This window comes from Astatotilapia calliptera, chromosome 16, assembly GCF_900246225.1.
Source record: "Astatotilapia calliptera chromosome 16, fAstCal1.2, whole genome shotgun sequence".
Lineage (NCBI taxonomy): Eukaryota > Metazoa > Chordata > Actinopteri > Cichliformes > Cichlidae > Astatotilapia > Astatotilapia calliptera.
The window spans coordinates 21,522,709-21,538,934 of NC_039317.1; the positions used below are offsets into that span (position 1 = coordinate 21,522,709).

Consider the following 16,226-nt stretch of genomic DNA (forward strand, 5'->3'; position numbering starts at 1 on the left):
ACTCATGACAGTATCTCCTTCATAAAAATCAAAAACCCCATTTTTGAAATCCAGCAAAGAGGGAAATTTCTACACAAAAACAACACTGTGGTCCCAGATTCTGGAACACACACACACACACACACACACACACACACACACACACACACACACACACACACACACACACAGCAGCAGGTATACCACCAACCAAAACCCAGTAGAGTTGACCTGAGTAGCTACTAATGGGTAAAAGGATATATAATGCTGACTTACTTTTGCAGTAAATTCACACTTCAGATTAACGAGTGTGTCATCAGTGACAGAAACTTACTGGAAAAGAAGGACTGAAAATGCCCCTTACTTAGATTTAAAAATGCTGCTGCCTGCAAGCAAATACCAAACACAAAATTTGGTATTCATTTATTTTTTCATATATTGTCAGAAATATCATGGCAAGTTTTCTTGAACTATCATGATATAATTTAGAATCTTTGTCATCCACCTCACTTGCAGTTTATATTTATCAAGTCACCCATGGTATCAAATATGGTTACTTCTAGAATATGTTGCATTAAACTGCCTTTTTTTTTTTTAACAGCATGGGGCTGTTTTGCATGGTAACTGTTTTTTAATACTTGCACATGTGAATTTATAAGCTCTTATAGAATCTACTTTTATCAAAGTAAAAACGCTGCATAGATCAGCCCCAGCTGTAGTTATGTCTAGCTTGTTTTAGTTGTGTCTAAATTTTATAGACAATATCTCCCAGAAGCACCTGCAGTATTTGATAAATGTAGCCTGCGTTTCGGGTTGTGTTTTGTGTTAATCTCGTGTCATTCCTGTTGAAACTTTTCCCAGACTGATGTTGACACTTTGTCCAACTTCTCTTTTTTGCCTCCATAAAATGAGTTCAATTTCAGTCTTTGCCCATTTGCATTGACATAAGCTGTAGTCTCATGTAGCCATGTTTCTAATGTAAGGTGGAGTTAATCTTTCATAACTTGATGGGGGAAAAACCATCAATGTCTCACTTTTGACATTTTTGGGTACAAATTAATCAGTTAGTGCAATGTTAGCGATAGATTAATTTGAATGGATGATTAATTTTATATTTGTTGACAAATAGATTAAACAGTCAATTGGTGCAGCTCTGCTGCTTCTATTTTAATCTTACTTGCACCCAAGTGATATGTGCCGATAGCAAGCTGAGTCTCTGCTCCAGACACATGAAGGTTTTAAAATCTGAAGGTAGAACTGAAAGCACAGATCAGAACAGAGGAGAACAGAGAACCTGTGAAAGGATTCCTCTAGAATGGTTGATGATCATAGGGTCATCTTTAGGAGCAATGCAAACTTTTGGCACGGGTTGAATACCCTCTTTCTCACCCCTCTGTCTGCCTGCTCTCTCAGAGGTTAAAATTCCTTCGACTGCACCGCTTGCGTGTGAGTATTAGTATGCACGCCTGTGTGCAGACACGGTTCCTTAGCTCGTACAGGTGGGTGCAGTAAATATTAGCTTTTCAAATGAACATGGCCACCCTCGGATATTTAAAGGCTGAAATTGAGAGGCTTTCTTTTTTCTCGTGGCAGGCAGCTCCAAACCAGCAGCAGACAGCTTGGTTACATTCAACAAACATTAAGTAACCATTGACTTCAGTCTGCATCTTCTACTGCAGTTCATTTTGGACTTGGGAAAGGAGGAGCTGAGAAAGGGCACTGGGTTCAAGCTTGAATGCAAGAAAACAGGAGATATTAGCAGATGACTGCCTCTGGTTTATCCACAGATAATAAGGGAACACAAATAAGTTGAGGATACCTGAAGACTGTAGACAGGCAGCATTTTATTTTACAGAAAGCAGTCATCTTGTGCTTATCCAGTGTATGCTGAGTGAGACCTCAAATGTGTCACTGCTTATTCAAGATGTCCCTTTGGATGCTTTCAGTCTGACAGGAAAACAGGTGGCTCTAAATAATGACTTATGACAGAGATGCTGAAAGAAATGGTGCATTTCTTACAGCGACGTTTTCCTGTTGAAGAATGAGTTTGCAAAGTTTACCCCAGTGTCCTGCTCGGGTTAGCCTCTCCCATCATCAGATTCACTAAAGTATCCATTCTAATATAAAGTAAGTGTTCAGCATCGGGCATCAAGATTAGTTGGAATAATTAATTAGCACAGACGCTATAGAGAAGTGGTACTTCTGAATTCACGGACTATTTAGGGAGACTACGCCGAATGAAAGGACCTTTCAGTTTCCATATTCTGCAGGTTGGGGATGCCAGCATTCGGAGCTGTTTTGAGGTTTTGACTTGGTCTTAAATCCTTTTCAGCTACTGGCTGCTTTTTGGATGTCACGGGTTTGCTTACAACGTTAGAAAAAGTGATGTGTTTTAGCGGTAGAGACAGATTTTAATTGGTTTACCCTTGTTTGGATATTGACTGCCAAAAGAGATCTTTCATCAAGCCACTTGCTTTAAACTGCCATCAGTGACAGAAAGCTTGCAGGCCACTGTGCTGTACAACACAGCAGGAATTGTCCGTTTGTTTTTTATCCTTGTGCATTCTGTTTTATTTCGGAATGAAGGCAGTATCTGAAGTGTCTATCACTTTAGAGACTTTAAAGTTATAGTTGGAAGATTTATTGCTAAATATACATATAAAAAGGTGTTCTACTCTTAAATTAAGTTTGCTTTTTTGCTGCCGTTTCCCCTTTGCTTATCTTAAATTGGTATTGTCAGTTTGTTAATTTATTTCTTGGTATTTTAAGAAAAAGGGGAGAAGACACGTGACACTGTGTTTCTCCGGACAATCAGAAAAGAGTCATTCATTCGTGTCCAGCTGCCCGCGCAGTGCTCCCAACCTCTCCTCAGCCACTGACGGGAAATTCTGACCTGCAGTGTTTTACGCCCAGCCTGGTTCAGGAGAAAAATGCAGAATAGAAATGTTTGCCAGTGCGTGAACACAGGCATTCGAGGCGCAGAAAAGCTGATACGACGTGCGTGTTTGTTTGTGGGTCCCATGGCAATCCCGCCTGAACTGAAATCTATCGCTCATTATCACATCTCATTACATTTCTTCCTCCACTTCATATCTGCATCTCAGCCCTTCAGTCTCACTCGTTGTAGTGTCTCCTGTTTTCCCACCAAAATGCTTCTCAGCAGCATGGCTTTCTCTCCACCGGCTCCTCATCAGCTGCCTTCATCGCAGAGCTGGGCTCTCTCACGTTAATGTAGTTGTTAACAGCCTGTGGTCACAGGCGGTTTGTGTGGCTTTGCTGTTGGAGCTGAAACGCTCACAGGAGGCAGAGGAGGTGCTTTGTAGGACCTCTGATCCCAAATGGACCGGCCAGTGATGGACTGTGCTTGGTTGACTGATATAGTTTGACAAGAAACTAAAAAGACCAGGGGTTCAGTGTTAAATTACAGAAATTGAAGATACAAATGAAAGGGATATGAACTGAAAACCAGAGCGAGAAACTGTAAAAGAACACATGAATAAATTTTCAGGGAATACATGAATATCTTGTTTATTGCTGAATGTGGGTGCTTTTTGTTTCCTTTGTTCTCCAAACCAAAAACACACCCTCTGTTGCTCTAGTTACGTCACTCAGGACGAAGGAAACCCATCATTGTGGTCTGAGCGCCTCTTTTGTTTTTTGTTTTTTTCCTTGTCATGTGATACTTTCACTTCTCCAGTTGAGAGTAGTAAGCACAGTGCTTGTAAGATGGTGTTACCAGGAGTCACATGCTGCTGTCTAATAAACACCCTCACCTTACATACCTACGGTACCTTCAGCACATCTGTGACAGCCCTTTGATTGGTGATAATGAGCCGTGGGTGTTTACAGTGACTGTGAAATTACATAGAGTAAATATAGTACAGGTCTGATTCTACATTATGTCTTTGCTTTTGAGCTACTGATACAGCAGAGGTGTGTGTGTGTGTGTGTGTGTGTGTGTGTGTGTGTGTGTGTGTGTATGTATATATATGTATATATATATATATATATATATATATAGCACAGTTTGCTGCCTTTGCTCTGAACACAACAGATGAGTGTAAGTTTATGTGAGTTTGTGGTTCGGGTCTGTTAAATTCTCTCCGTCTGTGTCTTTAATCTCTGCAGGAGTCGGAAGATCCAGATCCGGAACATTCCCCCTCATCTACAGTGGGAGGTCAGTGTGTGTGTCTCCGTCTGTGTGTGTGTGTTGGTGTGACAGTAATGCCCTGTTGATCAGCACCAGGTAGCACATAAACCAGTTTCCTGACGATGAGTCACCAGCCTTTATCCTGTGTTTGTGTGTTTATGTCTGTACTTGTGTGCGCGCTTATGTCTGTGTCGGTGTGCAGATGACAGTGCGTCTGTGTGTCGACATCTGTAACCTTGCTGGGGTCCAAGTTGGTTTTCTCTGTGTGAGAGTCTCTGTCTTCAAGCCTTTACTCTGTCATTTTTCTTATTTTAATATCTGCAGCCTGTCTGCGCTCACAGCTCTGGGCATGTGGTTTAAATGGGTTTTATTGTTTTTAATATTATAAACATTAGCGGATAAAAACGCTTTGTGTTTACTGAACAGATTAGGACAATTTGCCTTATTCCCCCCCCAATCTTTTAGTACTGCATACAGTTTTATTGTACAAAAGAATTTATTCACATTTAATAACACAGTATTTTTGTATTAGTATATAGATAAAGAATTGAATATCTGATAGAAAACACGTGATCCAAGTGTCATCTATTTGTTTCTGAAATTTAGTAGAGACGCTCAGAGGCAGCTCATTTTATTGTATGTGGCTCATTCAGAGTTATTTCATTTCTGTTGGACCAGATGAGTAAAATAATTAGTTTCCATAATAACCTAAATAAAAAATAAAATACAAACAAAAGTACAGTTTTTGAAGACTTAAAAGAAACCCAGCTATTTAAAAGCAGATAGTGGACAGCATGAAATGTCTTTAAAAAATAAACAAAAGATATGTTTTTCTGCATTCAGTCAGTCTGCGGCGACTTTTAGCAGCATGGTGCCTCAGCACTTTTGCCTCAGATCTGCATGGTCCTGGGCTCAAACCCACAAGGGCCTTTCTGTGTGAAGTTTGCATGTCCTCCTGAGGCTTTCACAGGTTTTCTGCAGGAGCTCCAGTTCTGCCTGCCATTGAAAAACATGTAATGGTAACCCTATCTGTCTTGCCCCAGGCATTTTTGCAAGAGATTCTTAATCTCAAGAGTTTTCTGGTAAATAAAATAAAATATCAAAGATGCGCTGCTGTAGTGAATAAAAGAATGTGCTGCAATGGCTCCTTGGCTTAACCATTCTAATGATGTGATTTATTCTTAATACGTGAAACACAATTCCTTGCCGCAAAATACAGTGAAAAGTTCAAAATGGCGGCCCTTCTTCTCTACTGATGTCACTCTTTGCACACTGCCGGTCCAGGAAAGATCCTTTGGTGGTTTTCTTTTTACATTACTTTTTTTTTTTTTTGGTTTTTTGTTTTTTGTTTTTTCCTACATGAATCTGACCTCTTTCCGTTTGAACAGTGACCTTTTATTATTTAACATATTATGATGGAACGCTGCCACACATTCTTATATCATCTTAGGTGTTAGTATGTCTTTTATGTCTGCCTTATTTCCCCTTTGCACCATACATAATGTTTGCACAGCAAGATTAGGCTCTTCAGCCACAAGTATAACAACTGAGATACAAGTTTTTGGAATAATACTTTGATTGATCACACTTATGAATATTAAAGTATCTCTGTTTTTACCAATATTGCGTGACTGCAGGGAATGACATCTCTGACACACGCATGCACGCACGCACTTTGCCACCTCTCCAGGTTTCTCTGCAAGTATTAGCTGTGATCTCAGACGCCATTCAGCTCTCATTTTCTTTATTTACAGACAAGTCTGCACTAGCTGCAGCTACTCATCTGACATTAGGAAAAGTTTTTGTTTGGAGCTAGGTACATCAACGTACAGTGCTTTTTATTACGCATGCATTGTAGAGGAATAAGCTGATATGAAGTGACGTAATTAAAATAATGTAAGGTTAAAGGTCTGGCCTTCCAGTAATAAGCTTTAATCTAAAGATCAATCAGATCTTAAAGTCTTGATCTCACTCTAATGTGTATGTATGTCAGTGCTATTTTGTGTGTCTGAGTTTTATCTTTTCTCTTTTCCCCATCAGGTTTTGGATGGCCTTCTAGCTCAGTATGGTACTGTAGAAAATGTGGAACAAGGTACAGAATTCTTCTCCTCCCTGTTTGCTGTGCATGTCATCTTCATTTGGTTCCAACTGTTCAATTCACATGAGACTGTTTAGCATCACACACACACAAACATGCACGCACGCAGACCTCCCAGTGAGTCAAGTCTCCCTTTGTGACTTCACTTCCTCGTTACCATCATCCCACACAACCATTATCTAAACATAACCCATCTCTGCATATGAATCAGCCTTTATCATCTTGTCTGTCTGCGTGTGTGCGTGTGTCTTATAAGTTTGACCCGAAGAGTCGAGTGTTTGAATTGCATGCAGCCTCTATAATAAGCACTGTGTACTACCACGATTCCCGTTGGCCCCAGCGTATAGATTGAAGTGGGCAGACATGGCAGTAATCCAGTAGTAATGTGTCCACGTGTGTGTTTATGCCTGCATGTGTTTGCGAGATGGATCTCTTTTGGGGAGGTGCATCGTGGTAACTGGGGAGGACACTGCAGGCGCCTGTGGTGAGGCTTTTGCACTGTCTGATTTTGTGTGTGTGGTGTTTTTCTTTTTTTGGGGGGGGGGTAGGCAGCATTAGAGCAATCCCTGCAAACTTTTTGCTGTCTAAGCACGCATGCATGAGTAATAGAGGCATGCACCGCAAGGTATAAGCACCAACAAAGATGCACATGTACAAATCTTTACACACACACACACACACACATACAGGCACAGTGTCTCCTTGTATATCAAAACAGCCACAACCAACTACTACCCACTGTTGTCATGACAGGTGCTAAAAGAGAATCCGACAGAGGAGATACTCCACTCAGAGTTTACCACACGCTGCCATTAAACAGTCTACTTCATGCTGTACCACACACCGGCACAGCATTTTCCCTTCACCTCCTCTTTCAGTTCCTCAGCCCGGCTCTCCAAACATCGCTAGTTGCAGTGAATTATCAATGGAGCCAGCTTGCTCGTGTGTCCGTCCCTGCTTGCAGTCTCTGTCACTTTTCTCTGCCTGGATCTGTGCACTCTTGTTACAGGGGTGAGGTTTTAGAGAAGTCCGGTGTTCTTGTGTGGCATGGTCAGAGCTGCTGGTGGCGGGGTGGGGCAGAAATGGCTGTGAGTGCCGGTGCCGGGCACCACGCCAGGCTCAGCCCACTCGCCCTCTCTAAGCCAGCTGGCCGCTCTCCCTGGATTTAACCCTTTAAAATCTGCTATCTGCTGCTCGCTAACAGGTTCGGAAGTTTCTTTTTTAGACATTGATGCCTCTTATGACTGTTCACAGGAAAAGCAAGCTGAAACATAATTTTACTACTTCTGTGGTACACCTGGCATCTCAGACTTATTTATAATTGACATGTTTTGTTCTTGGCTTGCATGGGCATTTATGTGCCTGTTTTATCTAAAACCTCAGAAGTATCTTTACAGAGCTTTGAAGACCTGCTCTATTTGCCATTTATTTGATTTCACAAGCGTAGTTGAAAAAACATAGATACTGTTGTCTCTTGTGGCAGAAAGCATTTCATCAATAACACAAGCTGCCTTTCTCAGACCTTGTTCTTTTGCCATTAGTATCACTGTTGTTCTCTCAAATTACAGGTATCATGCAGTTAAATAAAACATGCTGAAGTACAATGTGCTAAGACCGGTTAAGGAAACATGTATACCAGGGTGACAAATTAAAGGGAAACTCAAATTTTGACGCACATAGTCAGGAGAACTAGTGGCTCTTATCTATTTTCACACATGCACTAGCACAGCAGCCCTAAATCTTTCTAGACTTTATCCAGTGTAGGTACATGTGAGCAGTATTTAACCTTCCCATGTCAAAAGATTGTGTGCTGGTCGGTTACACCTGTCAAATATAAGATGAAGAAATATCTTTTAAAATAAAGGTAAAATAAACCACCACAAGCTGTTTTGGCAGCTTGTGGTGGTTCTGCATCTTGCAAATGAACTCTCTTATAATGTTTTTTTTCTTTAATTTGTCACATTTTTTTGTATTTATGCATTGCATGAGTTAATAACAGCAAAAACAAAACAAAACATTCTGAAAACATTTAATATTAGAGCAAACAAAACCTTTTTTGTGATCTCTTAGAGAACAAGAGAGGAGAAGAAAAATGTTTTGCAGTCGAGTCTCAGTATTCATAGCCCAGCTCTTGGCTTCAGCTAGACTGCATCTGTTGATTATTTCATTAAGTGATGAATATTGATGGCGTTTCTCTTTATTATAAGACAAAGAAAAAGAATATAAAGTTTGTGCTTGCTTATCGTTTTTCCTTAAATTGCTACAGTGATCAACTCAGCATCTGAGCTGTTTGATCAATGGACAATTTCATCAATCGATCGATTGTGAGCTTCCTTTGTAATTGCGTGTACTTTACAAGGCTCGCTTGAATTGAATTCCACTTACAGTTCAACCTTTGAAGAATTGAAGAATGCGTGATCTCAGCAGGAATCAAACCCTTCAGTGTGGCGGTATCCGTGTTGTTCTTTCCTCAGCGGACCACAAGTCTCGGCGAGGTGCTTCTTAGCGGTGCATTGCATTTTATCACAGATTACTTGCTTTGTTAAGGCTGTCATGTCAAACTTAAATAGTTATTGTGCAAGTGGCAGAGAGGCTATTGTGTTAAGCTGCTCCTGTCTGTAGAGGAAGCAGCAGGGTCTGGAGGGGAGCCAGTGTGGTGATGGTTGTAATGGATTCACACAGGCAAGTGGTTCTCTGGGTTAGGGCTGCTCAATTAATCGAATTTTAATCACGATTACGATCTGAGTTTTCAACGATCATTAAAAATGACTGAGCCGATTATTAGCCCCTCCCTCATGCTTTACTCTCGCGCTGCTCCGTGTGGCAAATCGAGCGCACCGCTCTGCATTTCGAACACGCGTCACAACAATTAAGAGGACCCGAGGGAAGCTCGGAAAGCTAAGCAGAAGTTATTTGGAGAGAAGAGTGACTGCCGTTGGTTGAAAAGAGGTAAAAAAAAACTTCAGTGGTGTGGAAACATTATGGGTTCGCGGAGTCAGACGTGGATCAAGTAGACATAGTGTGTAAACTTTGCTATGGTGTAGTAGCTGCACCACAGAGCAACACTGCAAAGTTCACTAAACATAGATGTTTACATTTTTCATTTATTTCTTATATTGCAAACATTTGCACTGTTATCAGTATTTGCACACTATTTTATATTATTTTTTAAAGTCATTATTCAATACATTGTTATTGTTAACCCTTTAAAGCCGGTCAGAGCAGCAAGCTCCGTTTTGTGTAACTATTTTTAAATCCCACTAAGCTAGCGCAATAAATTTTTTTCCATATGAAACCAGAGGAGTTGTACTTACATCTTATGCCATCAGCTTGTCCTCGGTCACGGTTTCCTTCCACATATAGCTTTGCAAAAATTGCATAAAAAGCGCTTGCAGGAACAAAAACATAATATTCCAGAAACACGCTTTGCCGATCCGATCAGCTGTTCGTAACACTTCCCACATTGAAAAAGACGTCAACGCGAACTATCGCATTTCCTGCCCAAAACCAGAAGTGACGTCATTTTCGCGGGAAATGTAGTTTTTTTACTTGTAGGCCTTAAAAGCCTATACTGGTGTTTTTATAAGTCATGTTTGACTTTTCTGAATAGTTGCTGGGATGCTTAGAACTCGAATTGCACTGCTGGAAATAGTTTATTTTGATGCACCTGCTGTTTTCTTTGCAAATTTGCATCATAGGATTGTTTTTTTGTTGTTGTTTTTCCTGCAGTATATAAAAATTGCTGTATCTCCAAAATAAAACTATGAGGACACTCAAAATAAATTTCCTGTTGTTGTAAACTATTTTTTGCAACTTTTTTGTATTTAAAGTTTTGAGGGATAAACCTCTTAAATTTATCCAAGTAGAAATATATGTAAAAAAAACAAAAATAATTTTCAATTTTTTTCTAGTTTATTGCACTTTTTTGCAATTAATGTAGTTACTATGGACTTAATACATACATATTATTAAAATATGGGCTATAACAGTTGTATTGATGTATAGCAACTTGAAATGCTTTTTTATATATATATATATATATATATATATATATATATAAATAAATAAATAAAAAAAAAGCTCTGGCCGACTTGGTTCTATGGTAGGTCTTAAAGGGTTAAATAAATATCGTCAAATAATCGTGATCTCAATTTCAGTGAAAATAATCGTGATTATCATTTTTGCCATAATCGAGCAGCCCTACTCTGGGTCACCACGGGAACCTGAATGCGTCTCTGACTCACCTACGGGAACAACAAAGAACTGCTATGTGCATGTGACCGAATCTCTGTTTACTGTGTGTCATCTTTTGGGTGTGTTTTTTTTTTTTTTTCATGTCCTTCTCTTTCTGTCTTGTTTTGCAGTGAACACTGATACAGAAACAGCAGTGGTGAATGTTACATACGCAACCAAGGAGGAAGCTAAAGTGTAAGCAGCACATAATAGTGACACTGATGCATGAAAGTAGAGCAAAACTCATGATATACTTGCACAGACAAGAAGCTGCAATACAAGGAGTATTGGTCCTGCTGTTCGTATATTTTTCTTTGTACCAGGCGGTTTCAAATGTGTATCCATAAAGGTTAGAGCAGGGTTGGTTCATCTGTGGCCCACACAGTAACAAACTCCTTGTGAACTGATTTTTCTTTTTACACAAACACATGTAAGCTTGGAGGAGGTTACTATACTGTAGAAAAAGACAGGATTAAAAGGTAGAAGGCAAACATGTTTGTTCTCTCCATTAGCTGTCCATCGAACACCTAGGTCACATTTTCCCAACTTTTTTAGCCTTGTGAAAACAGAGTAGATGTGTTTCAAAGCATTGTGTTGGTGTGTTTATGAGGGGAAAATTTTTTTTTGAAGGAAAATAATGTGATGTAAGCTCACCAGGTCACTGCCGGTGGGTGTGTGGTGAGCTAGAGTTGAGAAGCTTGCTGTGTGATCTTGCATTTTAATTTTTTTGCATTTCCCATGAAAAAGCGCAGTGAATGATGCATGAAATCAAATTATATTTAATGTTTGTCCACCAATAATCAGATGTCAGGTGTAATTTGCCGCTTTGGTGACTTTTGCTCGGCTGAGGTAGTCATCATGTGTAACAAACATGTGTTTACAAGCAAGTATATCAGAGGCTTATGAAATTAATCAGTCAAACTGTCAGAGAACCTGTATTCTGATATTCTTGTGTTAGTGCATCTGTTCATTTATTTCCCCTCTCTCTTCCTGATACTTCTGCTTCTACATTCCTACTACCACCCAGAGCCATCGAGAAGTTGACAGGACACCAGTTCGACGACTACTCCTTCAAGGTGTCATATATCATGGACACGGATGCTGCTCCACCTGTCCAGGCTCCCCGCACGCGTCGTGGGGGTCGAACTTCCCGGGACCAGGGCTCCTCTCAGCCCGGGCCATCAGGAGGCTACGGATCTCCACGCCCCAGACAACACGACTTCCCACTGCGCATGCTCGTGCCTACTCAGTTTGTGGGAGCCATCATCGGCAAGGAAGGCAACACCATCAAGGATGTCACCAAACAGACGCAGTCAAAGTAAGCAACAGCACCTCACCCTGCTGGAGTTTAACCTTTCTTTTATTTTTTGGGTTAGCATGTAGCAGCAGCAGCATGTACCTCTGCTGCTGCTGCTTCTTCTTCTTCATCATCTTCTTCATAATGTAGGGCTGGGCCATATCATACCGTTCACAGTAACACCGGTATAATGTTAGGCAATGATAATAAAATGAAATATCACGATAGAAATGGGTAAAACGCACATGCGCAGTGCCTTTGTTTTCATATGCACATGGTGGAAAAAGCATGTCAGTGACGGAGAATTGACTATGTGCACGAGAAAATGCTAACTTCCTGGTTTGAGACCGGATGTGGAGTTGTGCATTTCCGGTAGCTTTACTTTGCGGTCAATTGCTACTGCGAAGATATACTCCAAAATCATGTCCAAAACTCGAAAACTGAAAGATTGCGTTAAGTTACAAAGAGCAGAAGGTGGGAACACTCACCGCTGTTGTGTCATAAAAAATCGAATGATCAATTTTGACGTTTAAAGCGTTTAGATCGATCAGTTGTTTACATCACTCAACACAAGCAGAACTGCATTACTCTATGCAGAAGACACATCGTCCACATTCAGAAGTATCTCTGTATAATGACTTGTCTTATGATTTAAACAGGCAAATGTTCAGCATTCAAACTACAGGTGAACAATAGTCAAACCAGATGTTTCCCCCGTTATGTCGATATCAGCTAGTCAAGTACACACCTACACAGCATGTTAACAAACCGTGAAAAAAGCCACACAAAAAATGAATGATTACTGGTAACGGTTTCTATACATTAGTATTTACGAAGGGTATGTTGTGACTTACCTTCAAAATTACAGCGGTCCCTCGCTATAACGCGGTTCACCTTTCACCTCGCTGTTTCACGGATTTTTTTAGTGCAAGTTTGCATGCTTTTTTTTACGTCACATTGTGTCCTGCGTCCTGATCGCTGCAGACGATCTCCTCCGTGACGTCTCTCCTGTACAGTACAGAATCACTGCATCGATCTCTAGCAGTGTGACTCTGAAGTGCAGTACTGTATGTCCACGAAACGTTTTGCACCGTCAAAAAGTAAAATTGGCTACTTGATTTCACCTATCGCTGGTTATTTTTAGAACATAACACCCGCGATAAACGAGGGACTGCTGAGAAATATAACATTTGAATCCCTTTGCTCTTTTGCTCTGAGGCACGGGGGAAAAATATTGACAAGTCGATGAACATCATTTACAGATATATTGGGTAAATGCCCAAGACATCTATAGAAATGTAAATCGCCGCGTGATTCATTCATTTGCTTAACTTGTTTTGGACTGTAAACCAGGCGCGAATAGGACACCGGAAACAAAGCTCCCCACAGGAGTTTCCGCACCGGAAATAGCATATGCTAACGTGCACATAGTCAATAAGAAGGGCGAAAGCGTTGAATGACAGATTAACCAGATTTGGTTTGTAAAAATGGTGCAACTTCAGTGGTGTGGAAATGGTTTGGTTTTTGTCGGTCAGATACACACCAAAGCACAATTTTTGGTAGAGCAGGCAAGCGGGCCGTTGTTATTATCGTGTTTTTCGGAAAATAAGTCGCTCTTAAAATCTTTTTGATTTTCTGAAAAATCGACAGTTATAATCCGGTGCGTCTTATGTATGAATTCTGGTTGTGCTTACTCACCTCGAACCGATTTTATGTGGTACACGGCGCTCGAAAATCTGTCAGACTTTGATAAGCTACGAAGCCGCACCGCTTGATGGATTGTAGTCAAGAGCCTCACGGAGTGATACGTACTGTGCTTCAACATAATATTACCATATTGTGTGTGTGTGTGTAACCTCTTTTTAAGTTTTGTGGATATTATACATGGTTATGCTCAGGATATGTCAGCCCATTTCCACTGGAAATGCCTTTTGGTGAAACTGTCAGCAAGGAATTTGCATAAAAAAAACAGCTGCTTGTTTAAGTGAAAAAACATTGATGGTCTTTTTTTTTTTTTTTTTTTTGCACTAATAAAGTTGTGGAGTTGTAAAGTATTTTTTCTGGCGTCAGTTATATCGTTATCGCAAATTTTCAAATATATATCGTGATAAATATTTTTGGCCATATTGCCCTGCCCTACCTACTACAATGCCAATATATGTCTGTCTCTCTTTCTATCAGGGTAGACATTCATCGGAAGGAAAATGCAGGTGCAGCTGAAAAACCCATCACCATCCACTCAACACCCGAGGGCTGCTCCGCCGCCTGTCGCATGATCCTGGACATCATGCAGAAGGAGGCCAACGAGACCAAGACGTGAGTCTGCCCAACTATTCTTTTATATAAACATGCTCACATGTGCTCCTGTGGAGCATGTTTACAACCTCACAGGGCGATTAGCCATAATGTCTGCAGGGCTATAATCTTATCCTTTTACCTGCCTGCGCACCTTTTAATCTCACTGTGCATTCTCTCGGTTGGACCACTGACACAGTAAACACAGTGACACTCTCACATAGCCTAACACGTGATCACAGCTTAACATTTAAGAAACAAGGTCAACATGCCTAATTGGGGCTGACAACTTTAATGAGAAGCTGCACCTTTTGAACTTTCGGAACTTCTGCTCTGTTTGAGCGTCAACCTTTAACACATAATACTCATGTTTGTCTGCATTTATTTGAAAGTGTGCTGTTTTTCAGGGGTGGCTGCTCTCTGGTGTAACAGTATTTGAATTTATTTTTTTAAAAACAAATCAATTTCCCTGAGATGATACATAGTAAAAACTGCGCTTAAATGTGTTTGTGTGACTGTTTTGTTTTTTTGATTATGTCCTTGGCTGTTTGAGCAATGCTTAAAGATCTGTGTGAACAGCTTTGAAAACTAGTTCAGAATATATATTTTAGCCATTCTCTACATTTTGATGTGTTTAATGCAGTTACAAAAATACTTTGATATTGGAAGGAAGTGAAAGTCTTCTTTGTCCAAAGAAATAAAGCTGCCCACCAGCACCTGTAAAACTCAAAACTTATAGAAGGAGTTATAAAAAGTGTTACCACCCCCAAAACATTCAAATGATTTTAACTTTTATGCTGCAGTATTTTCATATTTCAGCACAATCACAAGGTTTTCACTACAGTTACAAGTTATCCATCCACCCATTTTCTTCCATTGTTTGGGGCTGGACCCTATTGTTGTTATCCCAGGAAAAGGGGCAGGGCACATTGGGCGTGCCACATACCTAAGAACCTATTTATATTCCTCATTCTCACCCAAGCAAAGAGTGCCGGATTACAAATGATGACATCATAGGCACCAACCTGTGTGGTTGGTGTCATTTCAGCCTTCCAACTTTTGAAACCTTGCACGTTTTCCGTTGCTGGCACAGGTGTCCTCAAAATGGCCGAACTCAAGGTGCCTGTGCAGACATTTAAATGACACATCTGTGCTGGAGTGCAGGGATTCCCAGATAGCACAGAACTCCGAGAGGGAGAGTTCTATAACAGTGCTGAAGAAGTTTGCAAATAGACAAAAGCGCGGTGATGGCGAGCAGTGTTGGTCAAGTTACTTGAAAAAAGTAATCAGTAACTAATTACTGATTACTCCCCCCAAAAAGTAATCCCGTTACTTTACTGATTACTTATTTTCAAAAGTAATTAATTACTTAGTTACTTAGTTACTTTTTAAAAACACGATTTACAACCTGAAGAGGTGATAAAGTGATAGATCTTTCAGCCCAATTCTACTTTTTCTACATAATCCATCATACAAAATGTAATCAAATGGAAAAGTCTCTTTTTTTAACTTGTTTTATCAGTTTTAATCTTTTAACTTTATGCATCAAGCAAAACATTTAATTATATGCAACATTCTCTGACTTGAATAAATTAGTTTAACATTTAAACCTATTTTCTACACATTCCAGCACATAAAATAAAATATTTTTTGTGTTTTCACTCACTCTTTCAAACAGATGCAAGTAAAACACAGCAGAAAATAAATAAAGTCAAAGACTCAGCGGTCCTTTTGCTCTATTTTCACCTGTAAAGCAGGAGCAGGGTAGGCGGAGGGTTACCCTGGTGTAGGTGTGCTGCGGTCAGTTGAAGAATCCGCGCGAGTGTCTCTGTGAGTTTCCCATTACGTCGTAGCTACTCGGTGCTTGCTCGGAAGTTTAGGGGTTTTTTTCGCTGTAAAAAGAAGTTTTCTTCCCACGCACGATGGACGCTAATGTTTTTGTCACTTTTTATGGAATCAAACTCAAAGTAAGGTCAGTACTTCCACACTTTAAACGCTGCACGCTCATACTCTCTCCCGCACTCGATATATTATCCATTGTTGATTTGCACACAGCTGCTGTCACCAACGTCGCACTTGCTTACGTCACTGTCATGAGACATTCTCGCAAAAAAAATCACGGTTTTAGTAACGCAGTAACGCAGCGTTCCTACGGGAAAGTAACGGTAATCTAA

General features: G+C 40.3%; 1 protein-coding gene across 5 annotated transcripts in view; it reads left to right on the plus strand.

Moving 5' to 3' along the window:
* The window catches only part of igf2bp2a (insulin-like growth factor 2 mRNA binding protein 2a), a 61,579-nt gene that overhangs the window by 29,540 nt on the left and 15,813 nt on the right, over nt 1–16,226 (plus strand). For all 5 annotated transcript variants that reach the window (XM_026144168.1, XM_026144167.1, XM_026144170.1 and 2 more), the window contains 5 exons: nt 4,108–4,156; nt 6,170–6,221; nt 10,592–10,655; nt 11,488–11,778; nt 13,939–14,073. In XM_026144168.1, the coding sequence (XP_025999953.1) occupies nt 4,108–4,156; nt 6,170–6,221; nt 10,592–10,655; nt 11,488–11,778; nt 13,939–14,073 (591 nt within the window). The remainder of the gene's footprint in view (nt 1–4,107; nt 4,157–6,169; nt 6,222–10,591; nt 10,656–11,487; nt 11,779–13,938; nt 14,074–16,226) is intronic.